Source organism: Drosophila eugracilis, unplaced genomic scaffold (genome assembly GCF_018153835.1).
Source record: "Drosophila eugracilis isolate 14026-0451.02 unplaced genomic scaffold, ASM1815383v1 contig_1858, whole genome shotgun sequence".
NCBI classification, from domain to species: Eukaryota; Metazoa; Arthropoda; class Insecta; order Diptera; family Drosophilidae; genus Drosophila; species Drosophila eugracilis.
The window spans coordinates 127,804-150,066 of NW_024572708.1; the positions used below are offsets into that span (position 1 = coordinate 127,804).

Below are 22,263 nucleotides of genomic sequence, written 5' to 3' on the forward strand. Positions count from 1 at the left end.
TCGATAGCATAGTTATTAGTATTTTCTAACGAGTTCTAATGGCTAGTTTTTCGGGAATATTTAAAATATCTTGTAAGTTTACTAGATTATTGGCTCAGCAGGAGGTGGTTTCTTTGGGAATTGGGTTAGTTCTTTATTTTAACCCTTTTTAAGGAGAAAATTGTTTACAAAATGTTAAACAGGTCTTGAAATTATGGATTTTCCTTTATAACAAGTTGTTAGTTAAAAGAGTTTCCACAAATATTGAGTTGGTATTGGGCTATACTTTTTAAAAAACTATACTGAACGTATCAAAAAAACTAATAAAAGTTATAAATCTTTGTAACTAAGAATCTAAGAATGATTTTATGATTAACACATTGATTTAAGAACAAAACTTGTAAGTTTTGGTCAAAGACTTTCTTTAGATAGAATAGATCTATCTTTAGGATAGAGATCATACAGATTATACAGATTACATCATATAATCATTAAGAAGTTTTACTGTAAAAACCCATTACTATATTTTATGACACTTTTATTACCCATTTTCTTCAGAAAACCTTTGGCAAATCCCAGTTGGGTAACTTCCTCATCTTAACTTAATAACACCTTCGGAAGAAGTTTCCACCTACCTGTTATATTTCCCATTTTCCAGGTAGAGACCTTATCACGTTAGATCCCACATAACTTGGCTGGCTTGCTTACCCACCGAATTCGTGGGCATTTGAACCGTAAATAATAATTTCTTGCGACAATTGTCGCGCAACCCCTTCTGTTGGCCCTCATTAGGAGTAGCGTCCAAGTTTCGGTCACAAAGTCTGGAATGGAATCCCCTATATATATACGAGTATATGTACTCGCTATCGGAGCATTAAAACGCTCATTAAACCCGGTTGTTGTGAGAAAGTTGTGGCAACCACTTGGGCCCTTCGAGTTCCTCCTTCCTCTTTCCTCCTCCCCGAAGAACTCTGAAGAATTACTTTCCACGCACCGCTGAGCTTGGAGAGGTGTTTTGCATAAACTGCTGGTTCCTTGTGGTTTTTATCCGAATTATGATAGCTCCCTCTTCTCCACTCTTCATCCTTCCACCAAGCCAAGGTTAATTTTGCATTAAAAAATGATTTATTCCGATGAGAAAAAAAAAACGTTCTTAGGATTATGAAAAAAAATGTCTTAAAATAAAATAGGAATCTTCTTAAGGATTAGCTATTTTCCACCAGGGAAAAGCTGAGGCGTCTCTTGGTCGCATCTCTGGCCTGCACTTGCAGCCACATGGCGTCCAGCTGGCAAGCGTCTTCTAGATCTTCGCCACCAAATCCTTGGTTCAGCTGGCAGTGCTCCTCCTCCAGCTCACAGTCGCTGGTGGAATTGTGGCCACTGTCCGGGCTAATGTGTCGTATCTTCTGGGCAGAAGCTGCTGCGGTTCCGGACCTAGCAGCAGCCAGCAGTTTTTGTGCCGATTGCCTGACACTAGAAGAGATCTTGGTGGTGATCTTGCGCTTGCGTCGCACCACTCGCTGTCTGCGCAACTGCAGGGAGTGCCGTTTGCCCTGGGATGGGATGGCATTGGAGGTCAGTGGCACAGGAGAACGCACCTCCCGCTCCTCGAAGCCATTAGCTGGCAGGGAATCCCTCCGCGAAGGCGACTTCCAGTACTCGCACAGATCACTGGCCGGATCGAAGGCAGGGCGGTAGGTGGGCGAGGGGGTTTGCGTGTGGGTGTGGCTATTCCGGAGCACCTGCTGCCTGTGTCGCTGGCGGAGATGCTGTCTGGGCTGACGGAGATGCTGCCTGGGATTGGGCAGCACCTTTCGATTGCTCTCCAAGATGGCATCGATCATGCGCTCCAGGGTCACATCCCCCATTTGGCTGGAGCTGAGTGTGTTCTGTTCTGCGGCAGGAGGAGCGGGATGCGGATGAGGTAGTGGCTTCTGCTCCAGGTAGCGTGGCTTCTCGAAGTAGCTGTCCGGGATGCCCACTCCACGCAGGGCGATCATGGAGCCAGGAATGACGGTGGCATTGGGCGAGTACTCCGCCTCGAAGGTGGGCAGGGTGCAGGCGAACTTTTGGGTAGCTGCTGCTCCTGCAGGCACTCCTCTAGCTCCTCCCGATGGTGGTGTGGCCAGGATGTTGCTCAAGTCCTTGAGCAGCGGCGTCCGTGTGTTGAGAGTCAAGGAGCTGGCTGGCAACGGTGTGGAGGTAAGCTGGTTTTCCTTGCCCTGGGCAACTCCCAGAGACTTCCTCTTGAGTTTGCCTCGCAAAGCGTGGAACTCACTGTAGCTGGAGCCCACAACTTCGCTGGCGGCCATCAGCTCATCCCTGGCCAAGTACGAGGGACGTGGCTGGTTGACGGCCCACTTGAGCATCTTCTTTGTCTGACTGCGACGCCTCTTTAGTAGTTCTGTAGTGGGTGCTGCAAGGAAAGAGCAAGGGATCGGGTTAGGGCGGTGTGTTATTTCTGGTTCTGGCATTCCAGAACTTGACTTTTTGAAAGAGCAAACAAAATAAAAAAAAGGGCAGCAGCAAAGTTGCCGGGTGAGTTTTCGGCAATTTTGGCGCGCTTTTTCCGCGATATGTATATATATATAGCACACATATATATATATATCGATTTGGAGAAATCAGCCAAGCGGCAAAAATGAAATCAAAAACGAAATCAACCACTCCTTACGAGCAATTAACTGGACCACGGGCAGCCTTTGGCTGGACCTTAATAATTTAATTGACTCTCGTTCTTGATATGGTCAATTATTTTTAGGAATTTTTAAAGATCTCTTAATATCCATAATGGATTGGATTTATACTTGAGTGGATTCCAAAAAAACATCACTACATATCAAATATATTTATGAATTTTTGTAGGTTTTTGATTTGCTCATTTATACCGAGATTTATTTCAATCTCTCCTTTCAATCACTTTCAATTTACCTTTTAAAGTAGGTTTTTTTTTCTTGTTTCTGGCACTGATTTATTTTTAACAGCAAAAAAATATATCATTCACAGATTTAGTATTGAATTTTTATAAGTTTTAGTATATATATATATATATATATATTGCACGACTTTTTTCTGAGTGTTTCGTTTTGCCCCGTCGCGTTTTTCTGGGAGAAATCGACTGCGTGTGCGTTCCCTTCGCCGTTCGCTGGTTGAATGACTGTCGCCTTAACCCGCAGAACCCTTAGCTGGCCTAGGTGAGACATGGTTTAGCCGGAGAGCGATAGAGTATGAAAACGAGTGAGAGAGCGGACATGTTGCGCATGTGCAGGCGGAAAGAGAGCGTTTAAGTGACAGTTGAAAGGGAAGATCGTTCAATCGAGGACATTGAAAGTGGGTGGCGGGAGTTCTTTCTCGGTTTCTTAGAGTAATTTTATTTCTCTATAAATCACATTGTTTTGGACAATCAATCATTTGTATTTGTATGTAAAAATCAAACATTCTTTATAAGAATTTGTCAAAATTAGGAAGTTAACTTTAAACAATGACATTTCCATTGGAGAAATAATTTGAAGCTATGTTTTTAGTGAAGAAATTTGCAACCTTGTCTAGTCCTTGTTCATTAAACAAAGAGATTAGTAATTTAATTTATAAAATCTTAACTTTTTAATGGTCCTAAAACTATTACTTGACTTTTATTAAGATAGTAGTAAAGAACTAGAATTTGAGATTATATTTCTGGAATACTAAAACTTTCCCATCACATCTTTCCCAAGTGACATCTAAACCAAACTCTGTAATCTCTTTCCAGATAACCCACTTTGTAATACAAATTGGAAACCAATTTCTTATCAACTATATAGTTTACTATAAGATCCCCTTTGATCTACATTAACTTATCTTTGATCAGTTTTTATAACCATTTACCGATCGATTTACGATCTGGTAACAGCTGTGCGAATCTTCAAAGATCGTGAGATTTTTTAATGGCCACCAATGTTGATGATGATGATCAGTTGGCCAAGTTCCTTGATATGAGAAAGAGATGGTGGTAGAGGGAGCGTGTGTGAGGGGGAAAGAACATGGTTGGCCAGCTGTTCTCAACGCCGCTTACGCCACAAAACATAATTTTCAATTACCTTTCTCGCAGCGTGTGGCTCCTTTCACCTTGGTTTCCTTATAATACCCTGTTTTTTAGGATTTACTTTGGATCTTAGGGGTATGCTCTTTTCTGCAGAAAGTAAGGTAATGGGGAGTTGGAATTTGTAGCCCTCTGCTAGAAGGTTTCATATTAAGTAGAACAAATTTTAATTTTGTTTAAGATTTTAAAGAAATGTCTAAAATCTTAAAGATTTACCATTTATATAGTTAGCTAAGAAGCAATTTTGGATCATTAATAGTACCAGGTATCTCATATTCGATACATTCTATCCCTCCAAGACTTCTTGTTTCTTCTTTTTCGTTTTTCGCCAAGAAAAGGACAACACACACACACACACACACAGGAACTTGGGCATTGTACAATTTTGGCCCATTGTTTATGGGACAAGCTGAGCAGCAACAGCGCTGCCAACGTCTCTGTCCGTTGGAAAATGTTGTGGAAAATTGTGCAATTGTTTTGCAATTTATTGGTTAAAGGGCTCCTGCTCTACCTCCGGCTCCTGCTTCTTTCACCTTTCCATTCCATGCTTTCTCTTCCTACTTTTTCTGATCGCAAATTTATGATATTTTCGCAGCCGCCGACTGTCCGTCCGTCCGTTTGTGGAAAATAAGAATTAAATCCGTACATCTGCCCCATCTATAGTTTTAGAATCTTTATTTTCTTTTTGTTTTTTGCTAGATATTGCTTTGCCCAATTTATTTGACAGCATTGTGCGAAAAGTAAAAACATTTCTGGTTTAGTTTGAGGATAGGAAGTTGATGGAAACAGGTCCTTTGGAGATTTTCTATGTCACTACAGTTCCGGACCACCGAGTGGGCTTTAATTTATGGCAACAAAGTGGCAGACTGTCAAGTGTTATGAGTTCATCATGGGGTGAAACCAATATCAGTCCCATGGGAATGTCGTCAGAGAGACATCTTCGTGAGGAAGAATCTTCAAGACATGACAAGGTTTTTTTCATTAATAATACTTTTTTAACAGTGTCTCAAATGTAACTTTAAGTCTTCTTAAAAGATTTCCCATAGCATTTTATTTAAGCTGAAAATACCTAGACAGACCTTGAACTAATTTCGATTTTCTTTATGAGTTTTTCCCAGCAAACTCTTATTCAAATAAATCTCAAATCTCAAACCTTCGTTACGCAAAATTGACATTCGAGAGGCGCGCTTTCCCAGACCGAACTGAGCCCTAATTGAGGACAAGAAAAAAGATGGAAATTGTGCTGCCCAGCGCCTTGGACATCGATCAGCTGCTGAGTGACCAACGATAAATCTCGGAAAAAAACGAAGCAAATTGAAATAAATCAATAATATTGGGCGGAGATCAAGGAAGACGGCACAGCAGCTGCCTCTGCTCCTTCCTTCAGCCTTGAGATGTGCGATCTTCCCAATAATCCGTGCCTGTCCTTTTGAATCAAAGGCAATTTTACGCATTGGTCACTGGCCAAAAGACCGAAGGATAATGCTGGAGGGGAGAGCAGCGTAGAGGGTGACAAAGAAGATAAATTAGGGCAGGAGGTAGCCCCTTTCCCTCTATGTGCTCCTTTGGTTTCATTTTCCAGTTCCTCCTCCAGCCCAGCCGCTAATAAATTGCTCAACAATTGTGCAATTTTTCATAGATTGAGAATTGCACGGCGATTTGCTACCGTTTTCTCTTACATTTCCTAATCAATGGTGTTTTCTTTCTACACTTTGAGAAAATGTTTTAAAATTGATTATTAGGATTTTGTTTTTTGGGAAAGTTAAAGGATTGAAGTTGATAGAAATATTACAATTATAATAGTAGGTAAAAATGTTTAAAAAGTTTCTCATGCTTAGCATTCATTTTACCACATCCATTCTTACTTTCATTAGTCTTATATATTATATCTATCCTATTTAACTTATATATTTAATAATAATATTAAAAATATATTAATAAAACTTTCTTCTCTGTGCAGGATCGCTGCTGATTTTGCCACCCCATACCATATCGCCTCGGCAAAGGAAAAACGTGCGGCGGCAAGGACATCTAGATAAAGTGAAAAGTGGGCAGGGTAAGCAAGAGAAAGAATGAGTCGGGAGGGGGGGAAAGGTAATCTTGAATCACACGCCGCACACTGATAGCGCCAGGACAGGCGGCAGGGTTCTTGAGTAGAAGGCCGAAGGAACCTTAGGACCCACAATCCTTACTGGCCGGCCAGCTGTTCGTGGGATTAGCACAGCTAAAACCGAGAGCTCCCCCTCACCTTTTTGCTTTCTCCCATTACTTTCACCTTCGGGGCGCGCAAAATTATTAAAACCTGGCCCTGAATTATGGGCCATAATTTAGAATTTCAACGAGCGAGAGAGATTGAGAGCTCCTCCCTGCCAGTAGACTGTTTGTATTTGCTTAGAGCTTCCCTCTGGCTCCTTCTTCATTTTTACTTTTTCATTTTCTTGCCTGCTGGCGGGCCAAAAAAAAAATAAACCAAGAGGGTTGGGGGGTTTTTCACAGGACCCAGATCTTTTGATTGATTTGGGATCGACTGTGAAAAGCGTTGGCATCCATTGACAGGCCAGGCACTTCAAGGACCGCAGGCCGATCTAGAGATCGGGTTATATATTTGTCCAGGATCATGTGAAATCCTTAGAAAGGATCTGCAGATCAATAGGTGAGGCAGAACATAGCGAATAATTGGATCTGGCCAAGGATGAACTATAACTGTAAAGGGAAAAGGATATTAAAGCTGGGTGAAATGGATTCTTTAAGCCGTCACTATGGGAAGTTATTTAAAAAGGAAGTTTTTATAGATTTAATTAATAGAATGAAAGCAATGTCTTTGCTTTAAAGACTTTTTTGTGTTTATAATAAAGTTTTCAGAGTTTCTTATTATATTAACATATCAGTATATGGATATAAACTATAAGTAACATTTTCTGATTCTGTATTAGAAGGAAAACTTTCCTCAAAAATATTCCCAACCATCACCATCCAAGACACAAATCAAAATAAAATCTCAATCAACCAATTTCAATTATAATTCTAAAAACGATCAATTTTCGAATATATATATGCATATATCAATCGCCCAAACTATATCCCTTGCGTGTCATTAATATATAAATATATGCTGATCCTTAATAGGGCATTTGTCAGACATTATTCGATGGAAATTCGAACTTGACAAATGCCAAGTGAAATGGCATTGAGAGATGATGGAATGCAAAGCATTCGATTTCAATATCAACCCGATCGCTCCAGGGGGCGGGACGGGAGTTGACATTATTGCAGGGGTAGTGCCAGCCACTAGGTTTTCAAGTTCACTCCAAGGGAATGTCCTTCTAAAATCCTCTAGAAATTCCTCAGCACTCTGAAATGGGAGAGCGAAAACGAGAGAGAGAGAGAGAGAGAGAGCAAAGAACAGTAATCTTACCTTCAATATTGAAAGGTGCTGCCGTTAAAGGTGGTTGTTCAATCGTTACACAGTGAAAAGTAGGGTTCACTTAGAAATATAAACCTAAAATATAATACGAATATGTAAAATATTTAATTAACCAAAAATGTAGTAAATAAGCATACAATATGCTTTGAAATGTGGCTTCAAAAATCTGCAATAATCGAATCTGTAGTCACTTTAAGTTTTTCCCAGTGACCCAAGAGAGCGATCACCCTCCTGAGAGCATGAATTTCGTCTGCTGTCGAGGTGAGCACGCAACGTTGCGTGCGAGGAGAGAATCAGTCACTTTTCGTCTGTTGCAGCGACAGGACGTGCATTTCTCTGCGATCGCGAACAGAAAAAATATTTTTCAAAATTTACAATTTTGATTTCTTAACACCCCGACTCCGTTACGCCCAATTTTTTTTATTTTATAACCGTGCAAAAGGAAATATATTTCTTATATTTTTTACTTGTGAAACAAAACTTTGGATAAGCAGAAAGAAAAGAAAAAAAAACGCGAAAAATTTACAAATAAAAAGGTAAAGATAAGTGAAGTGCATGAAATGGAATATACTTATATATATATATATATATATCACGTGCGCATATTTTCCGGCTAAATGTACATTAAAAATGCATTAAAGCAGAAGTGTCTGGGAAGCGGGCTTTAATTAAAAACACCCCATAAAAAAAATCGCACGAAAATGTATAAATTGTGCGCGTGCGATTTTGGGTTATGTTTGGCCTCGGCTTTAGGTTTGAGTTTTGGGTTTTGGGCTATGGGTTAATGGGTTTTCGAACTCGGGGTTCTCGGCCAAGTGCTCGAGTGCTCTTCAGACCAAAACGAGAGCGGCGGCTGCAAAATGCGCAAAAATGCTAGCACGCATCCAAAACCCGTCCTCCGGATCCCCCTCAATATCCATTCGAGTGGCCAGAGATCGACACCACTGGAGGATGAGGCAGAGGAATTGGTATAGGAAGAGGCCTAGAGTGTGCCGGCACCACCACCCTTTTGCTAATATGCCCACACAGGGAAAAATATATATCTTTGGAAAATAGTTTTTATGAAATGATTTTAAAATTTGATTTTTAACTGTCAAATGTCTGAGAATTTTCTATTTTTTCATAGATTTTTAAACATTATTTATTAAAATCTAAAAAAAAATATTATATTGAATTGATTTTAAATCAAATTTCCTATTATGATTGCTGTTTAAATCTTTAAAAATACTTAAATTTGAATCTAATTAAATTAAAGAACTTACTTAATTATTCGCGAGACTAAAATTTAAAGGTCATAACCTTTGAATTTTTCCCTATAAAATTACAGACTTTAAGCTAATTTTTGATGATATTTTCTCCCTGTGCCGTCGCACCACCCGAGCACACGAGACCCAAGTTCCAAGGCAGAACCTTGGGCTAAATCGCAGCTGGAGGGCAGTGCGATGGGAAAAATGAACCGGCAAGAAACCCAACCGGAGGCCCAAAAAATTCGCGAAGCTTTTGCGCGCTTTTCCTTTGTTCCCGGCGCTCATTGTGCCTGCTCAATTGTTTGCAAGGACAAGCGGAACCAGTAGACTTCTTGCGGAAATCAGGAAGCTGCCATTCAGCTGTGCAAATCCTTGCCAAAAACCCAAGGAAACCCTTGCGAAACTCGTTTCGCTACAAGTTAGTCGGGTTTTCGCTCCATTTTTTTTCGCATTTCAATTCCCCTCTTTCCCCTTTTAAGCTTTGCAAATAGACAATCGCTAACTAGCCCTATCTTTGTGCCACTTTCCAGATCTCCAGAAGAGCACCCAAAGGAGCGACAGACAGCAGCTGGCAAGATGCTCAAGTGGGCAGTCAACCAGCCGCGAAACTCGTATTTGGCCAAGGAGCTGGGCCTGGGAATGGGAACGGGATCGGAAACAGGATCACTGGAGCAGAAGTCCGAGGTGGTGGGCTCCAGCTACAGCGAGTTCCATGCTCTGCGAGGCAAACTCAAGAGGAAGTCTATTGGTGTGGGCCCGGGCAAGGAAAACCAGCTGACCTCAACACCGTTGCCAGCCAGCTCCTTGACTCTCAACACACGGACGCCGCTGCTTAAGGACTTGAGCAACATCCTGGCCACACCGCCTTCGGGAGGAGCGAGTGGAGTGACTGCAGGAGCAGCAGCTACCCAAAAGTTCGCCTGCACCCTGCCTACCTTCGAGGCGGAGTACTCGCCCAATGCCACCGTCATTCCTGGCTCCCTGATCGCCTTGCGTGGAGTGGGCATCCCGGACAGCTACTTCGAGAAGCCACGCTACCTGGAGCAGAAGCCACTACCTCATCCGCATCCCGCTCCTCCTGCCGCAGAACAGAACACACTCAGCTCCAGCCAGATGGGGGATGTGACTCTGGAGCGTATGATCGATGCCATCTTGGAGAGCAATCGAAAGGTGCTGCCCAATCCCAGGCAGCATCTCCGTCAGCCCAGACAGCATCTCCGCCAGCGACACAGGCAGCAGGTGCTCCGGAATAGCCACACCCACACGCAGACCCCCTCGCCCACCTACCGCCCTGCCTTCGATCCGGCCAGCGATCTGTGCGAGTACTGGAAGTCGCCTTCGCGGAGGGATTCCCTGCCAGCTAATGGCTTCGAGGAGCGGGAGGTGCGTTCTCCTGTGCCACTGACCTCCAATGCCATCCCATCCCAGGGCAAACGGCACTCCCTGCAGTTGCGCAGACAGCGAGTGGTGCGACGCAAGCGCAAGATCACCACCAAGATCTCCTCCAGCGTCAGGCAGTCAGCACAGAAGTTGCTAGCTGCGGCTAGGTCTGGATCGGGAGTTCCTAGCCATCGGTGTGCTCAGAAAAGGCGCCACATCAGCCCGGACAGTGGCCACAACTCTACCAGCGACTTCGAAGAGGAGCTGGTTGCCATGGGATCCTGCAGCGGACGTGCGGAGGCGGGCACCAAGCGGCGGCTCAGCTTCTCCTTTGCCGAGGATCTGTTCGTGGAAAAGTGATCCAACCAGGGGGGTTTTTTTTTTATATCTTTATGTTACTTTTTGACTACTGTTTGGTTACGACTAAATCTTTTTTTTGTGTGTGGCTAAAAGCGCAGCATTGCCTTGGAATCCGTATGTTAAAGCAGATCCTATAAATATCTAAGAATCCTTTTTTTTTTGACTAATAAAAAACTGATTTGAAAAACAAGTTTATGTTGGAATTTATAAATGAAAAATTGGTCGAAAAGGGAAAATGTAAAGAAGCCACAAAGGTATGTAAGTGTTATCGCTGGAATGTAAGGACTTCCCTGACATGCCAGCAAAACGGTGGCCTTGTTAGCGTTAGATAAGTACAACCATTAATTAGGGATAAACTGCCTTCTTCGTGGGGATTACTTGGCAGAATTTTTCAGCTATCTTTCTTGTTATTTCTTTTTAAAGGTAAACTGGATTCTCACGGATCCCAGCTCAACGTTCCGCCCATGAATTCATCATCGTGACTGGGCGTACAGGATATACAGGATATATATATATATATGTATATATGTTCGAGGACGGGGGTGTAGGGCCCAACCCTTGGCAGTAGTAAAATTGTTGCGGCACATATCCTGTGCCTCCTTTACACGGTACTTATCACGCACCTGTGCAGCACCACCAAATGGCGAACCACCAACGACAAACGACCAACGACAGCCTACAAAACGTTGGGCATTTGCATAAATTTGCATAGAGTTGACCAAATTCTACGGTCGGTTTGTATCGAATGTTTAGTGCCAGGATTCGAGGTCCTTGTTAACTGTACTTGAGATCTACGAGTGCTAGACGCACCGATCCATAACTCCACAGAAAGAAATAACTATTTTTATTTAAAGAATCATTAAAAATCAGTAAGAAATCAATCTAAAAAGTAATTCTAGTTCATAGAAAACCTATTCCAGAATATTAAGTTTTTCATAAGTAATCCTTGATCATTTTCAACAATAGTTATGATATTTTTTTTCTCAGTGCACTTAAGAATTGTAACTCTGCGACTTACCCACCCATAACTAAGTTATGCCAGTTATATATGCCAGCCGATTTTCAAGGGGGTGGAGATATATATACAGTTTGATCCTTTGCAGTTGCCAGCTGGCAAGGATATGAAATGCAAAGCTAGAACAAGTTGGAATTTTATAGTGGCCCTAAGATCTATATAGGATTTGATATAGGACCAAGCTATAATAATATCTTTTCAGATTTTAAAGTTTAAAGTTTAGTTTGTTAAATATTTAAATTTGTATGTAGATTATATGTACTTTCATTTTTCATCTTTTCTGGAAAAATATTGATAAGTTTTGATATCTCTTGAGTTGAGATATGGAAGTATATGATTTCATTATCTGATTTCTATCTAAATTACATAATTTAATATATAAGATATATACTTATTCGTTGCTCTTCCAGTATTTAGATTTCCATTAAAATACCTTTAGTTAAATACCCTTGGACCCTTGGCCATTGTTTTGGCCTGTTCCTGTTTTCGTTTCTGTAGCAGATCGGATGCCAATGCATTGATCCATTGTTGGACCACTGCCTCCGTTTTTCATTTTCTCTGCTCAATTGAGCTCAGCCCAGCTGCCCAAGAAACTGAATCTCCGACTGAACTCGAGTTCAAGATGACGATGTGAGGGTGGAGGTGGAGGTGTACTCTGATTTGCCGCCCGCTCTCTGTCTAGCCATCTCACTCTATCTTGCCAAATGTCACATAAGAACAGGATCAGAATAAGGATCTTAGGCAGAAGCAGGAGCAGGAGCAGGCGCAGGCGCAAAAACACCTTTACCGAAAAGTGCGCCAAAAGGGAATATGCGAGTATATCGAGCACGAGTCAACGGCAAACACAAAAGGTGCTGGAGGAGGAGGAGTGGGGAATGGGAATCGGAGAATGAGGACAAGAGCAAGAACAAGGAGCAGGCCCAAGAAGAAGAAGAAGAAAAAGGACACAAAATCGCATCGTGGCATGCGTCGGCGGATGAGAAGGGACGGGGAATCCTCGGGGACAGCTGTCGACGCAAACACCAACGCAAATATACACTGAAATGTATGCAAGTTTTCTGTGTTAGTTATATATGTATATATATTGGTACCTTGGAGTCAGAAAAACAATAGTTTTATATTAACCTTTATATAGCCTTACTTTTTGTTACAGTGCAGACAACGTTTAGCGGGGGAGCATAGCCGCGGTCTAAGGATCTAAGGAACCAAGGATAAATAGAAGGAAATTAAGTTGAAGGAGTTGCTCAAGTGCTGCCACATGTTGCCGTTGTAAATTGGACAACAATTGATGGGCCTAATAGGGTTAAGTGCCGGAAATTACGCGATCCAAAAGTGGCAGAAGCTGCGAATTCGCGGGGTCTAGGTTGGCACAATTTTTAAGTACTCTTTTTATAAATAAAAATAATAAAAAAAAACCTTACATTTACAAATTTGATTACAATAATATTAAACAACTTTCCCTTTTTTCTACTTTGTTTTTACATTAACTTCTATTTACAATGGTTAAAACGCTTTCACAAAGTTCTAAGCGAAAGAGAGTGAGATGCGAAATAAACGAAGATCTTTGAAAGCTCATCCTCTCTTTCCCTTCGGCGCTTAAAGTTCTCTTCCCAGCTTTGCACTTACAGTTGTCAGTTGTCAGTCTTAAAGCGTTTCACCCCCAACTTACACGTGTCTATCGCTCCTGCTGTCAAAATTGTGTTAAATAGTTCAATAGATCAAGTCTTATTGTTAAATAATTAAATACAAAGTGATCGCAGGTCTGTGATTTGTGTTTGGTGTAATGCATAGTGTTTTAAGTGTGAATTTACCTAATTTCTATGCGAAAATGAAAGTGACGCCACGCTGGACAAGTGAAAAGGTACGTGCATACACACATACAAAAGTATGTGTGGGTGTTTGTATATTAAATGCATACATATATTGTTTTGCTGTTCAACAAATCAATTAACATATTAAAAATGATCACAGGACTGTGTTTTGTTAAAAATATATTTGGTTTTAATGCTTAATTTATATATTTTCTATGCGCAAATTCTAACGGTGCTTCGCGGGAGCAGCGTAATCGTATATGTGTGCGCGTCTACTTACATGTACATCTGTATGCATGTAAATTTGCATACAAAAATTGGAGAGATATGGAATTGGAGAGAAGGGATTACAAAAGGAAGGTAAAATATGTTTTTTTCTACAAATAAATCTTTGGAGACCTAAGGTAAGTGGCCGTGAAATATGTATTTTTCTCTGTTTTAATGTTTTTTTTTGTTTCTGCAAAAATTAAAATTAAGGAACATGCAAAATATATGCAAAGGAAATTGATAAGGAAATGGAAAGTGGGAATTAGATGCTCAATCATTAAGCAATCCCAATAACAATCTGGATTAATATGGAAAATTATGGTAAGTGGCTCTTTTATATGCTATATAAGGTAGCCAATTGATAGTTAATTAAACGACTGATTGATAAACAAACTCATAGGCTGTCAGTGCTAAAAAGTGCACTGCAAGGCTGTCTTATAGGCCCTTCTTCTTGTTTTACTAACAATTTCTACAACTAATAGTCATCTTTTGAATACTTAAATTCTATATCTTCATAAAAGAAAGAAGAAGAAAATCAATTCTATATTAGTATTTCTGAGTTTTCTTACCCTGAACCCTTTTGTTATATTCTTCGAATTCGATTTCTTAATGAAATGAAATGATCTCTAATGGAGTAAAAGATCTTCATCTCTGGAGAGTGCCTAAAACTGATAACGATCATTAGCGAAGCTGTGAGTTGACACGGTTCAAGATGCCTACTGAACTCAATCAACGTCAGAGGGAAATATATAGGATATAGAGTATAGGGGAAATAAAGCAGAATGAATCGCAACTGTCAATAAATGGAGCACACACTGTAAGGAGGGGAAAAAGTACTGCTAGGGACAAGGCTCTAATCCCATATGACGTGTGTGCAATAAGTAATAAGTGGAAGTGGCCCAAAATAAAAAAAAAAAAAAACCAGACCATCATCAGATCAGGGGAGGATCGGTGAGGAAATTGCCAACTATTTGTATTTGTCAAAGGCTCTGATTTCACGGTAGCAAGAAAATCCAGATTCTCGACGATTAATCAATGTGACGTGAGTGCCTATCCATCTCGCTCTCATTCGCTCCTTCTCATACTCGTTGTCCTTAAAGGACAACATCTTGAGGTTGGTTTGCGCGCCAAACGAATGTCCTGGCTCTGCTTTTAAAATTCCTTTTTGGCCTCATATATTTAAGTCATCTTGGGGATACCCAAATACTAGCACTACATACTACGAAGGGATGACAAACAGAGAGAGAGAGAGAGAGACAAACGGGGTCAGGATCAGGAGTCGGGGCACACCGCAGGATCAAACAATCCAATCGATTTGCATAGTCAGCCTAGCATATATACATATATATAGTGTGGCAGCCAAAAGGGTTGTGTCCTCGATCTCCAGATCTTTAGATTGCGATACCGATTGCTTATGTAAATGTTGTTTGCCCGACAAACTTTAGCTCTCGGCACAATGCCAAATGCAAACTAATAGATACATTTTTATCGCCCCGTCCATCCCAAAGGGTAATTAAGAATCTTTACGGTCAGCCAAAAGGATCACAAAAGGTTGAGGATGCTGTGTGGAAGGAGTAGGGGCCAGGGCCAAGGACTTTCCTTAAGCACTTAAGCCAATTTGATGTGAACTTTTACTTCGATGTTTACCTTGTGGTTTAGACTTACGCCTCGAGCTCTCTCTAATCTTTGGTGGATTTTATTTTAATGCATTCATTAAGTTCCTCGGCCCGGTGACTAGACTATCTTTTTGATAGACTTCTCTTTTGAAAATATCCTGAAAAAGTTTTGGCAATACTTTACTTTTATATTTTATAGGAAAATGTTTAAGAAGAATTGGTTATTGGTTAGCTCTGCACTTGCTGGCTGTTATGTATAGCTTGTTAGAAATTGAGTTAAATAGAGTCAAATACTAACTAATGGGCATGATCAGGTTTAAGTTCTAATACTAGCACCTCTTCTTTGATAAACTTCCATTGGGCAACTTACGACTCTTATCTGAAGCCTTCCTTTGATTTCGAATAAACACCAAACACTGGGTTCAAAAATGTGTGATTAACATTTTATAAAATCAGATTTTGTGTGGTACGGGTAACAATTTGTACAGAAAGTATCTGGTTATGTCCGAATCCAGTCTGATTATGACATGAATCCAGTTTGATTATGTCTCAAATCCAGCTTGATTATGCCCCCAATCCAGTCTGATTAATTGGCTTTGCGCATCTTCCTATCTTCAACCATCCTTTGACGCAGCAGATTCTGCACCACGTAACGGAATCGTATCCTTGAGCGATTGCTTAGGGATCGAAGGATGGGAATCATGCTCATCAGGTAGTTCTGGTCTGAATCATTGGGACCAGGACATGTACGCAAATCCAAAGGCATGTCTTGCAGTGGCTGTTGAGGACTTGGTTGTGGAATCTCATACGGAGTTATAGCAAGTTCGATATTGGGATCCCACAACCAGTTATTGGAGTTCACTTGCCTAGTAATCGCCTCATCGATATCTAATCCTGGTTCCGGTTTGTCCATAACCCAAAATAAGGTCTCATCGGTCTCAAATTGGAGGCCGCCAGGTATATATGATAGGGAATGCAGCTCCGGCTTAGCTTTTGGTAGTGGTTTAGGATGAGAAAAAACGTGTGGTTGTGGTTGTGGACGGGGCTTTGGTTGTGAATGAGAAAGTGAAAGAGGTTGGGAATGTGAAATGGTATGGCGGCGTGGAGGAAGAGGACGTAGTGCATGGGTATGTGGAATGGTAGGACGACATGGATGTAGATGGCGATGTGCCTGTGGAATTGCATGGGGATGTGGATGTGGATGGGAAAAGGGGGAGGAATTGGTATTAGAATATTTATGGGAATTTTGAAGATTTTGACTATTAGGATTGGGATTGGTGTTTTGGTTGCCGGTGACCTGTACGTAGACACGAGTACATGGTTCTTGGTTTGGTTGTAAAAAGACGTCGCGCATGAATTCCATTTCGTTGAAGTAACGCCAGCGCGAAGGTCCGGGACGTCGGATCTCGGTGCGATAGTTACCCCGTAGACCTTTCCAACGGCGCTTGCATTCCTCCACGCTGATTTTCATTACGTCGGCAACGGACCGCCAATCGCTTTCTATTTGTGGTCGTCGTAAGGCGTAGAAGATGCGAGTGTCCCAGAGTGATGGACGACGAGAGATCTCCACAAGAAAACGGCTTCTGTCCAAATCCGTAGAGCAACAATTCGAAGACATTGCAGGTCGTCTTTTTTTTTTTTTTAATTTTTTAGAGTAAAGAATTTAAACTTCTTCATGAAAGATGGAAAAGGAAGAGGATAGAAGCAAAGTCCATCTCTAAATCGATATATATTTTGTTTGTTTTCCTTTTTAACTTTTCATTCTTAGTCGGGGTCCGTAGACTTGCAGTTTTTTTTTTGGTATTTGCTTTATCGATAGCTTTTTGGCAACAATGCTGCCCATAATAATTGTTCTAAATTGAATGCTGCCAAGGGCTGAGTTTGTAAACAAAACAATAGAAATACAAATTGCATTTTAAATAGAAAAATATAAAGAAACGATGTAATATTCCACCAAAATACCTTTTAATTACGATTCCTATAATCTCATGAAGCCATAAAGAGTTCTCACTCCTTGAAGACCTTCGAGAGATAGCCATTGTCTGGGTGTGCACACAATGTTTGTCCACAAAGACTCGTAAAATGTGTAAAAAGTTTCAAATTATATAGGGATAGATGGGTGCTTAATGAATTGTTTTGGAACCCCTAAATCCATGTCGTAAAAACGCACATCCGGAAATTACTTGGGCCGGGCGGCAGGCGAATAAAATATCACTAAAAAGTGTAGTAAAATGCAGAGTTCGATTGTTTGCTATTGGATTTCAGGGATTTATTATCATTTACGATCGGGATGGAAATTTTTAATGATCGCACTTCATCTCTAGCAGCCAGTCCGCGGGACTTTATCAAAATGCCATTTAGAATCCCAGAAACCTTCGGGGCGTGTGCTCTGGCATGGCATGCAGCGAAAAACTATTGTGATTAGCCAGTGATCGAGAGAGAGCGGCGGCGGCAACAGGAGATCCCCTCTAGCATCCTCTAGCAAAGTCATCAAAATTGCACCTTGGCATCGCGCCAGCAGCAGCTGATGATGCGGGCTTCTTACCCCTCTACTGCTCTGGCCCCGTTCAACACTAATTTTCCATGTCATTGTCATTGTGCAGTCATCACTGGGACATGTGCGAAATCTAGCTATCGTCTATATATATATATATCCCCATTCTGATCCTAAATTATAGCCGCGCATATGGGAAATTAGCGTATTCACGAGCAAAATTAGCCGCTGATTATGCTGGTGCTGGCGGTCCTCTTGGATGCAAATAGAATGTCCTGCATCATGAGTGTGTGCCTAGCTTGCAACCTGCTTTGTGGCAAAATTATGGGGGTACGAAAAGTCAGAGGTACACTGAACAAAATGTGGCAATAAAGTAGGGAAGGGAACTTGCTCTTAGCTCTCTTCTTTACCAAAAACTCCTTTAGTTAACTTTAAATCTTATTTGCTATTGAAATTTACCAATAAGTTTCCCTCTTTTTGAGCAGTGTAAACACTAAATATTTATGTCTTCTCCTTAAGGGCATCGAGTGTGTATTTTTCGGGTCTGTTACCCTGAATATTCTGAAGTCCTTTTGCCCCGTGGCACCTGTCTTCATTAGTTTGGCCATCATTTCTTCGACTCACTCGATAAGCAATCAATAGAGAGGGATAGGTAGACTCAAGCAGAAAGAGATGGACAGAACAGACACTTACAGGTGCAAATGCTTGCTCCAATTTGTTTGGCTGCCTGTTTTGGCCTTTCTTTGGGACTCCATTTGGACTTTTTATACCTTTTTGCATATTGATGAGGTCCAATTTATGGCACCCAATTCACCTGCTGATCGGTAACCGAAGAAAATGTAGTGAAGAGCTGAAGCTGAGAGAAAGTTAAAAGGCTTAGATCAGCGGGCCACATGCTGGGCAGGGAAAATTGAAGTTGGAAAAGCGGAAAACTCAAACAGTAGCCTGTTTTCTCGATAATCGACAGGTAGTTTTGGTTCGTTTCCATTAGTTGGCTAGGGAAAAGGGTCATAAAAATGGGAAGTGCTTATATATAGTCTATATATATTTTAACATTAAAGATGAAAAACTGTTTCTAAAGTTGATTTCTTGGCAAGAAAAGTGTAAGAAGTTTTTCTATATCCATTCCTAAAGAACTTTTTCAACATTCTTAGCTTCTAGTCCAGGGGATTCCCTTTTAAAAGTGCCAAATATTCTTAATATCCTCATTAATTTAAGTATTATAGTTTAAAAAAAACACACACACCGCTGGCTATGGTTTTCCTTTTCCTTTAGCTCCTAACGAGGTTACATCATTTGGCCATTTGTTATCCTTGAAGGATAACCACCCTCTTCCAGCTCTCTACTTTCCCAACTCTCTTGCATTTCTCAGCACTGTGGTTCTGGTTCCAAGTCCCACTCCGTATACCTGACTCGTCTGTTAATCCTGGCGCAGGATTCTTTCGCCGTCCTGTGTCGAATGCGAACCAGTTTTCCGCTTCGCTGCAACTGACGCATAAATTGCGGCACTTTCCCGGCCCATTTGCTGCCAAAGCAGGACGAAACAGGACTCTGTCGATCCGTCGATGATGCACTTGGCAAAAAACTAGTTTAGTTTAGTTTTCAAATATGGAATGAGGTTGATATACTTTATGTGGAATTGGAAACCATTTCTCGCTGTGTACGTTTTCCTGTTGGTTTTTCCTTTGGCCAACATTTGCGCCTGCCAAGGAGAAGCTTCCCCCTATTCAAATTGTTTGAACTGGCAATGAGGCACGGTGATTTTTCATTTTCCCGCTAAAAGGGAAAAGGGGTTTTTCTTAGGGTTAGGGTAGATCAGTTTTACGGAGACGCTCTGGCCAGGCAGCACCTGTTTTTCCGGCTCCAGCCCGCGGATTTTATCCACAGCAGCAGCAGCGGCAGCGGCAGCAGCAGGTGCCAATCGAATTCCCCCCCCCTTAACGATGATGACATTTACATATTACTATCCAGCTTGTGGCTCCAGGAGCAGCCTGCTGTTCCACAGGGATCCCTATGCCATATCCCAATCTCTCAGTCGATCCCCGCATGACAATGCTAAGTGGTGGATCCCCCCGCCTTCGCCTGTCGTCGACCCTCATCAAATGAGTCGATTTTATGTTTCCTTACGAATTTTTCACGCTGCATTTTCCGCTGCTGCTGCTGCTGTAGTTGCTGACCAGCGGGAAACTCCTTCGGCAAGGGTTGTAAATGTCCGAGTTTTTCCCCTTCTACCATTTCTTCTGCCTTTAAGACATTTCCCAATGGCACGCGCTTTTGGTCAGTTGGTCAGCGATTGTTTTTCACCCTTTTCCTTGGTTCTTTCTCCGTTGCCTTGTTGTGACATTGGAAAATGGACAATGGAGAATGGGCAGTGGAAAAGCAAGTTGAGATCTTGAGACAATTAAGGGCCAAACCGCGATATGACAGCCCGCGAACGCCCCACAAAAAGAGAACTTGTTGAATGTTTTGGTTTTTGGTATTTGTTGAGTGAAAGTTTAAAGGTTAAAATTGTTAAGTTTTTAAGGAAGATATTTAAGATTTAAGGAGTTTTAAGGTCAAGTTTTTAAGGAAAAGTTTGGCTGTTTATTGGTTTATTTTTTGGATTTATGAGCTTTTTATCGTTATTTTTAATCCTTATTTAAAAACAGTTTATTGATTATTTTTGGGTTTATATCAAAGTTTTTATCAAAGTTTCTTCTTTTTTTTATATCTTTAAACACCTTTTAGTTAGTTAAAAGATATTCTTAAGCTCATTATTGGTTAGATTTTTAATGTTAAAGAATATTTAAGTCTTAAATGCAAATGTTAAAGTCTTTAAAATGAAACTTAAAGCTCTCTTTTCTTTATAAAAACCTTAAAATTTGTAAATTTTTGTATAAATAAATGGGATTAAAAGGTATTCAAACTTATTTGAGAATTAATTCTAATATAAATCTTGCTAATTTTAAAATTAAACATCAGTTTCTAAGTTAATAAGTTTTAAATACTGCAACTTCTCTACAAATTTGTTCCATTTTCTACATTCTAAACCCACTTTACCTTATTAAAACCGAACCTTAACCCTTTATGGCTAATAAAAACCCTTGAAATTCATACGATTTAGACTTAGATAAGAAAGGAAAATAGGAAAATCTTCGTTGTGTGACTTTTAAGCAGCTGCTAGAGAAAGTTCCTTAGAGAGATCCCTTTAGGATTTCCCGAATTTCCCAATTTCCGCTGCACGGGCAATTAGTTAATTAAGCGCTACTTGAAGTGTCCCACTTGGAAATATATCACCCAGGAGTCTCGCTCCTTGTTGACATTTCTGCAGCATCATTCGGAAAATTTGCATATTTAATTGAAGAAACCCAGGAAAAAAAAAAGGAAAACTCTATTTTTTTTTTTAATAATAAAAACTACGAAAATGTCAAGCGAAATATTTTGGGAAAGGCAGAGCAAGAGGAGAAGGAAAAGGAGGTTAAGAGAGAAGGAGAAAGAGATGGAGAAACCAGGACATGGACAGGATGGAGGATCTCTCTAGATGGTGACGAACGAGTGGAAACCCCGCGGCGGCTATCAAGGGAAAGGGTTAAATGCAAATGAATCAAGAGCGAGGGCTATCCCGGAACGGGACACAGGACATACGGACCAGACCTCGGACTCAATCCAACCCCCGAATCCCGGCCAGTTGTCAACCGCGCTTGACAGATCTGCTAGCCCGAAACTGGATTTCTTATTCCTGATTCCTTTTTCCTTTTCGTTTTTTTTTTTTTTTTTTGGAATCCTTGCTTGCTGCTAGGCGCTGCTCCAGCAACAAATTAATTTTCCTTCAACTTGATTTGGGACAGGGACTATATCTATCCCTTACCTTGGATATATATATATATTTTAGGTATATATATGTTTTCTGGTAGGTTTCTGGGAATACAAGGTGAGGTGTTGGCTCTGTATGAGAAAAGCTGTGGCCTGCCTTTCGTTGGGTTGTCCATTTCTTAGTTGGAGTTTGTTTGTGTTTTCATGCCATAAAGTTTAGAGATGCTAAAAGATTTGATAAAATTATTAATCAATGTGCTTGATAGGTTAAGAATAGAGGTTGTGGTTTATAGATTTGATTTTAAAAGATATATTTAGGAGATATATCTAACAAGATTCTAGATAACTTTGAAGGGAAATTTAAGTTTAAAGTCTATAAAGTTTCCTCGATTTTATTTACATTTTCGTATGAATTAACTTAATTTAAAGATAAAATCATTGTAGTTTTATAACTTATTTAAGATTAAAGGTTAATGGTTAAATTTGTTAATATTTAATGGGAAAAATAAACATTTTAAGGATATTTTCTTGAAAAAAAAGAGATTGGGGGTTATTAGTTAAGATAAATGTTAATGAAAATCTTTATCTTTCAGCGCAGTTTTATAACTTATTTATGAACTTATTTAAGCATATTAAAAATCAAAAAATTCTAGGATTTTGTACAGCAGTTAACATTTTTATATACTAAAGAACGAGTTTTCCAAGTGCTTTTCTCTTGTAAATTCCAGAAAATATAGAAAGCTACTTTTGAAGTTTTATAAAGTTTAAAGTTTAACCTATTTTTGATATATGTTTTAAAT

General features: G+C 40.5%; 3 protein-coding genes across 5 annotated transcripts; 1 reads left to right on the plus strand and 2 right to left on the minus strand.

Annotated features, from left to right (window-relative positions):
- Positions 1-1,124: 1,124 nt before the first annotated feature.
- Positions 1,125-2,943, minus strand: LOC108110017. 2 transcript variants are annotated; one of them, XM_017218855.1, is made up of 2 exons: positions 2,911-2,943; positions 1,125-2,395 (listed from the first exon to the last, which is right to left on the minus strand). In XM_017218855.1, the coding sequence occupies exon 2, from the start codon at positions 2,346-2,348 to the stop codon at positions 1,185-1,187; it is 1,164 nt and encodes a 387-aa protein (XP_017074344.1). In that variant the 5' UTR covers positions 2,349-2,395; positions 2,911-2,943; the 3' UTR covers positions 1,125-1,184. The 2 variants fall into 2 exon arrangements, with proteins under 2 accessions (XP_017074344.1, XP_017074345.1); XM_017218856.1 differs by lacking the exon at positions 2,911-2,943 and adding an exon at positions 2,654-2,691.
- A 3,134-nt stretch (positions 2,944-6,077) lies between these two features.
- Positions 6,078-10,587, plus strand: LOC108110014. Of its 2 annotated transcripts, none has more exons than XM_017218851.2 (2): positions 6,078-6,113; positions 9,259-10,587. In XM_017218851.2, exon 2 carries the CDS (start codon positions 9,305-9,307, stop codon positions 10,466-10,468), a length of 1,164 nt encoding a protein of 387 aa, XP_017074340.1. In that variant the 5' UTR covers positions 6,078-6,113; positions 9,259-9,304; the 3' UTR covers positions 10,469-10,587. The 2 variants fall into 2 exon arrangements, with proteins under 2 accessions (XP_017074340.1, XP_017074339.1); XM_017218850.2 differs by lacking the exon at positions 6,078-6,113 and adding an exon at positions 7,802-8,017.
- Positions 10,588-15,021: 4,434 nt separating this feature from the next.
- Positions 15,022-19,906, minus strand: LOC108110033. Its single transcript, XM_017218883.2, has 3 exons — positions 19,799-19,906; positions 18,955-19,013; positions 15,022-16,760 (listed from the first exon to the last, which is right to left on the minus strand). The coding sequence occupies exons 1-3, from the start codon at positions 19,904-19,906 to the stop codon at positions 15,764-15,766; spliced, it is 1,164 nt and encodes a 387-aa protein (XP_017074372.2). The 3' UTR covers positions 15,022-15,763.
- Positions 19,907-22,263: the final 2,357 nt, after the last annotated feature.

Excerpts from the sequence above, each read along its gene's own strand:
- LOC108110033 (XM_017218883.2), bottom strand. The coding sequence starts at position 19,906 with ATGGTAGAAGGGGAAAAACTCGGACATTTACAACCCTTGCCGAAGGAG. Across the intron at positions 19,014-19,798 it reads AAATGCAGCGTGAAAAATTC|AGAGCTGGAAGAGGGTGGTT; the intron begins GTAAGGAAACAT and ends TTGGGAAAGTAG. Across the intron at positions 16,761-18,954 it reads TGGCCAAATGATGTAACCTC|AAGCCGTTTTCTTGTGGAGA; the intron begins GTTAGGAGCTAA and ends GGATTTGGACAG.
- LOC108110014 (XM_017218851.2), top strand. The coding sequence starts at position 9,305 with ATGCTCAAGTGGGCAGTCAACCAGCCGCGAAACTCGTATTTGGCCAAG.
- LOC108110017 (XM_017218855.1), bottom strand. The coding sequence starts at position 2,348 with ATGCTCAAGTGGGCCGTCAACCAGCCACGTCCCTCGTACTTGGCCAGG.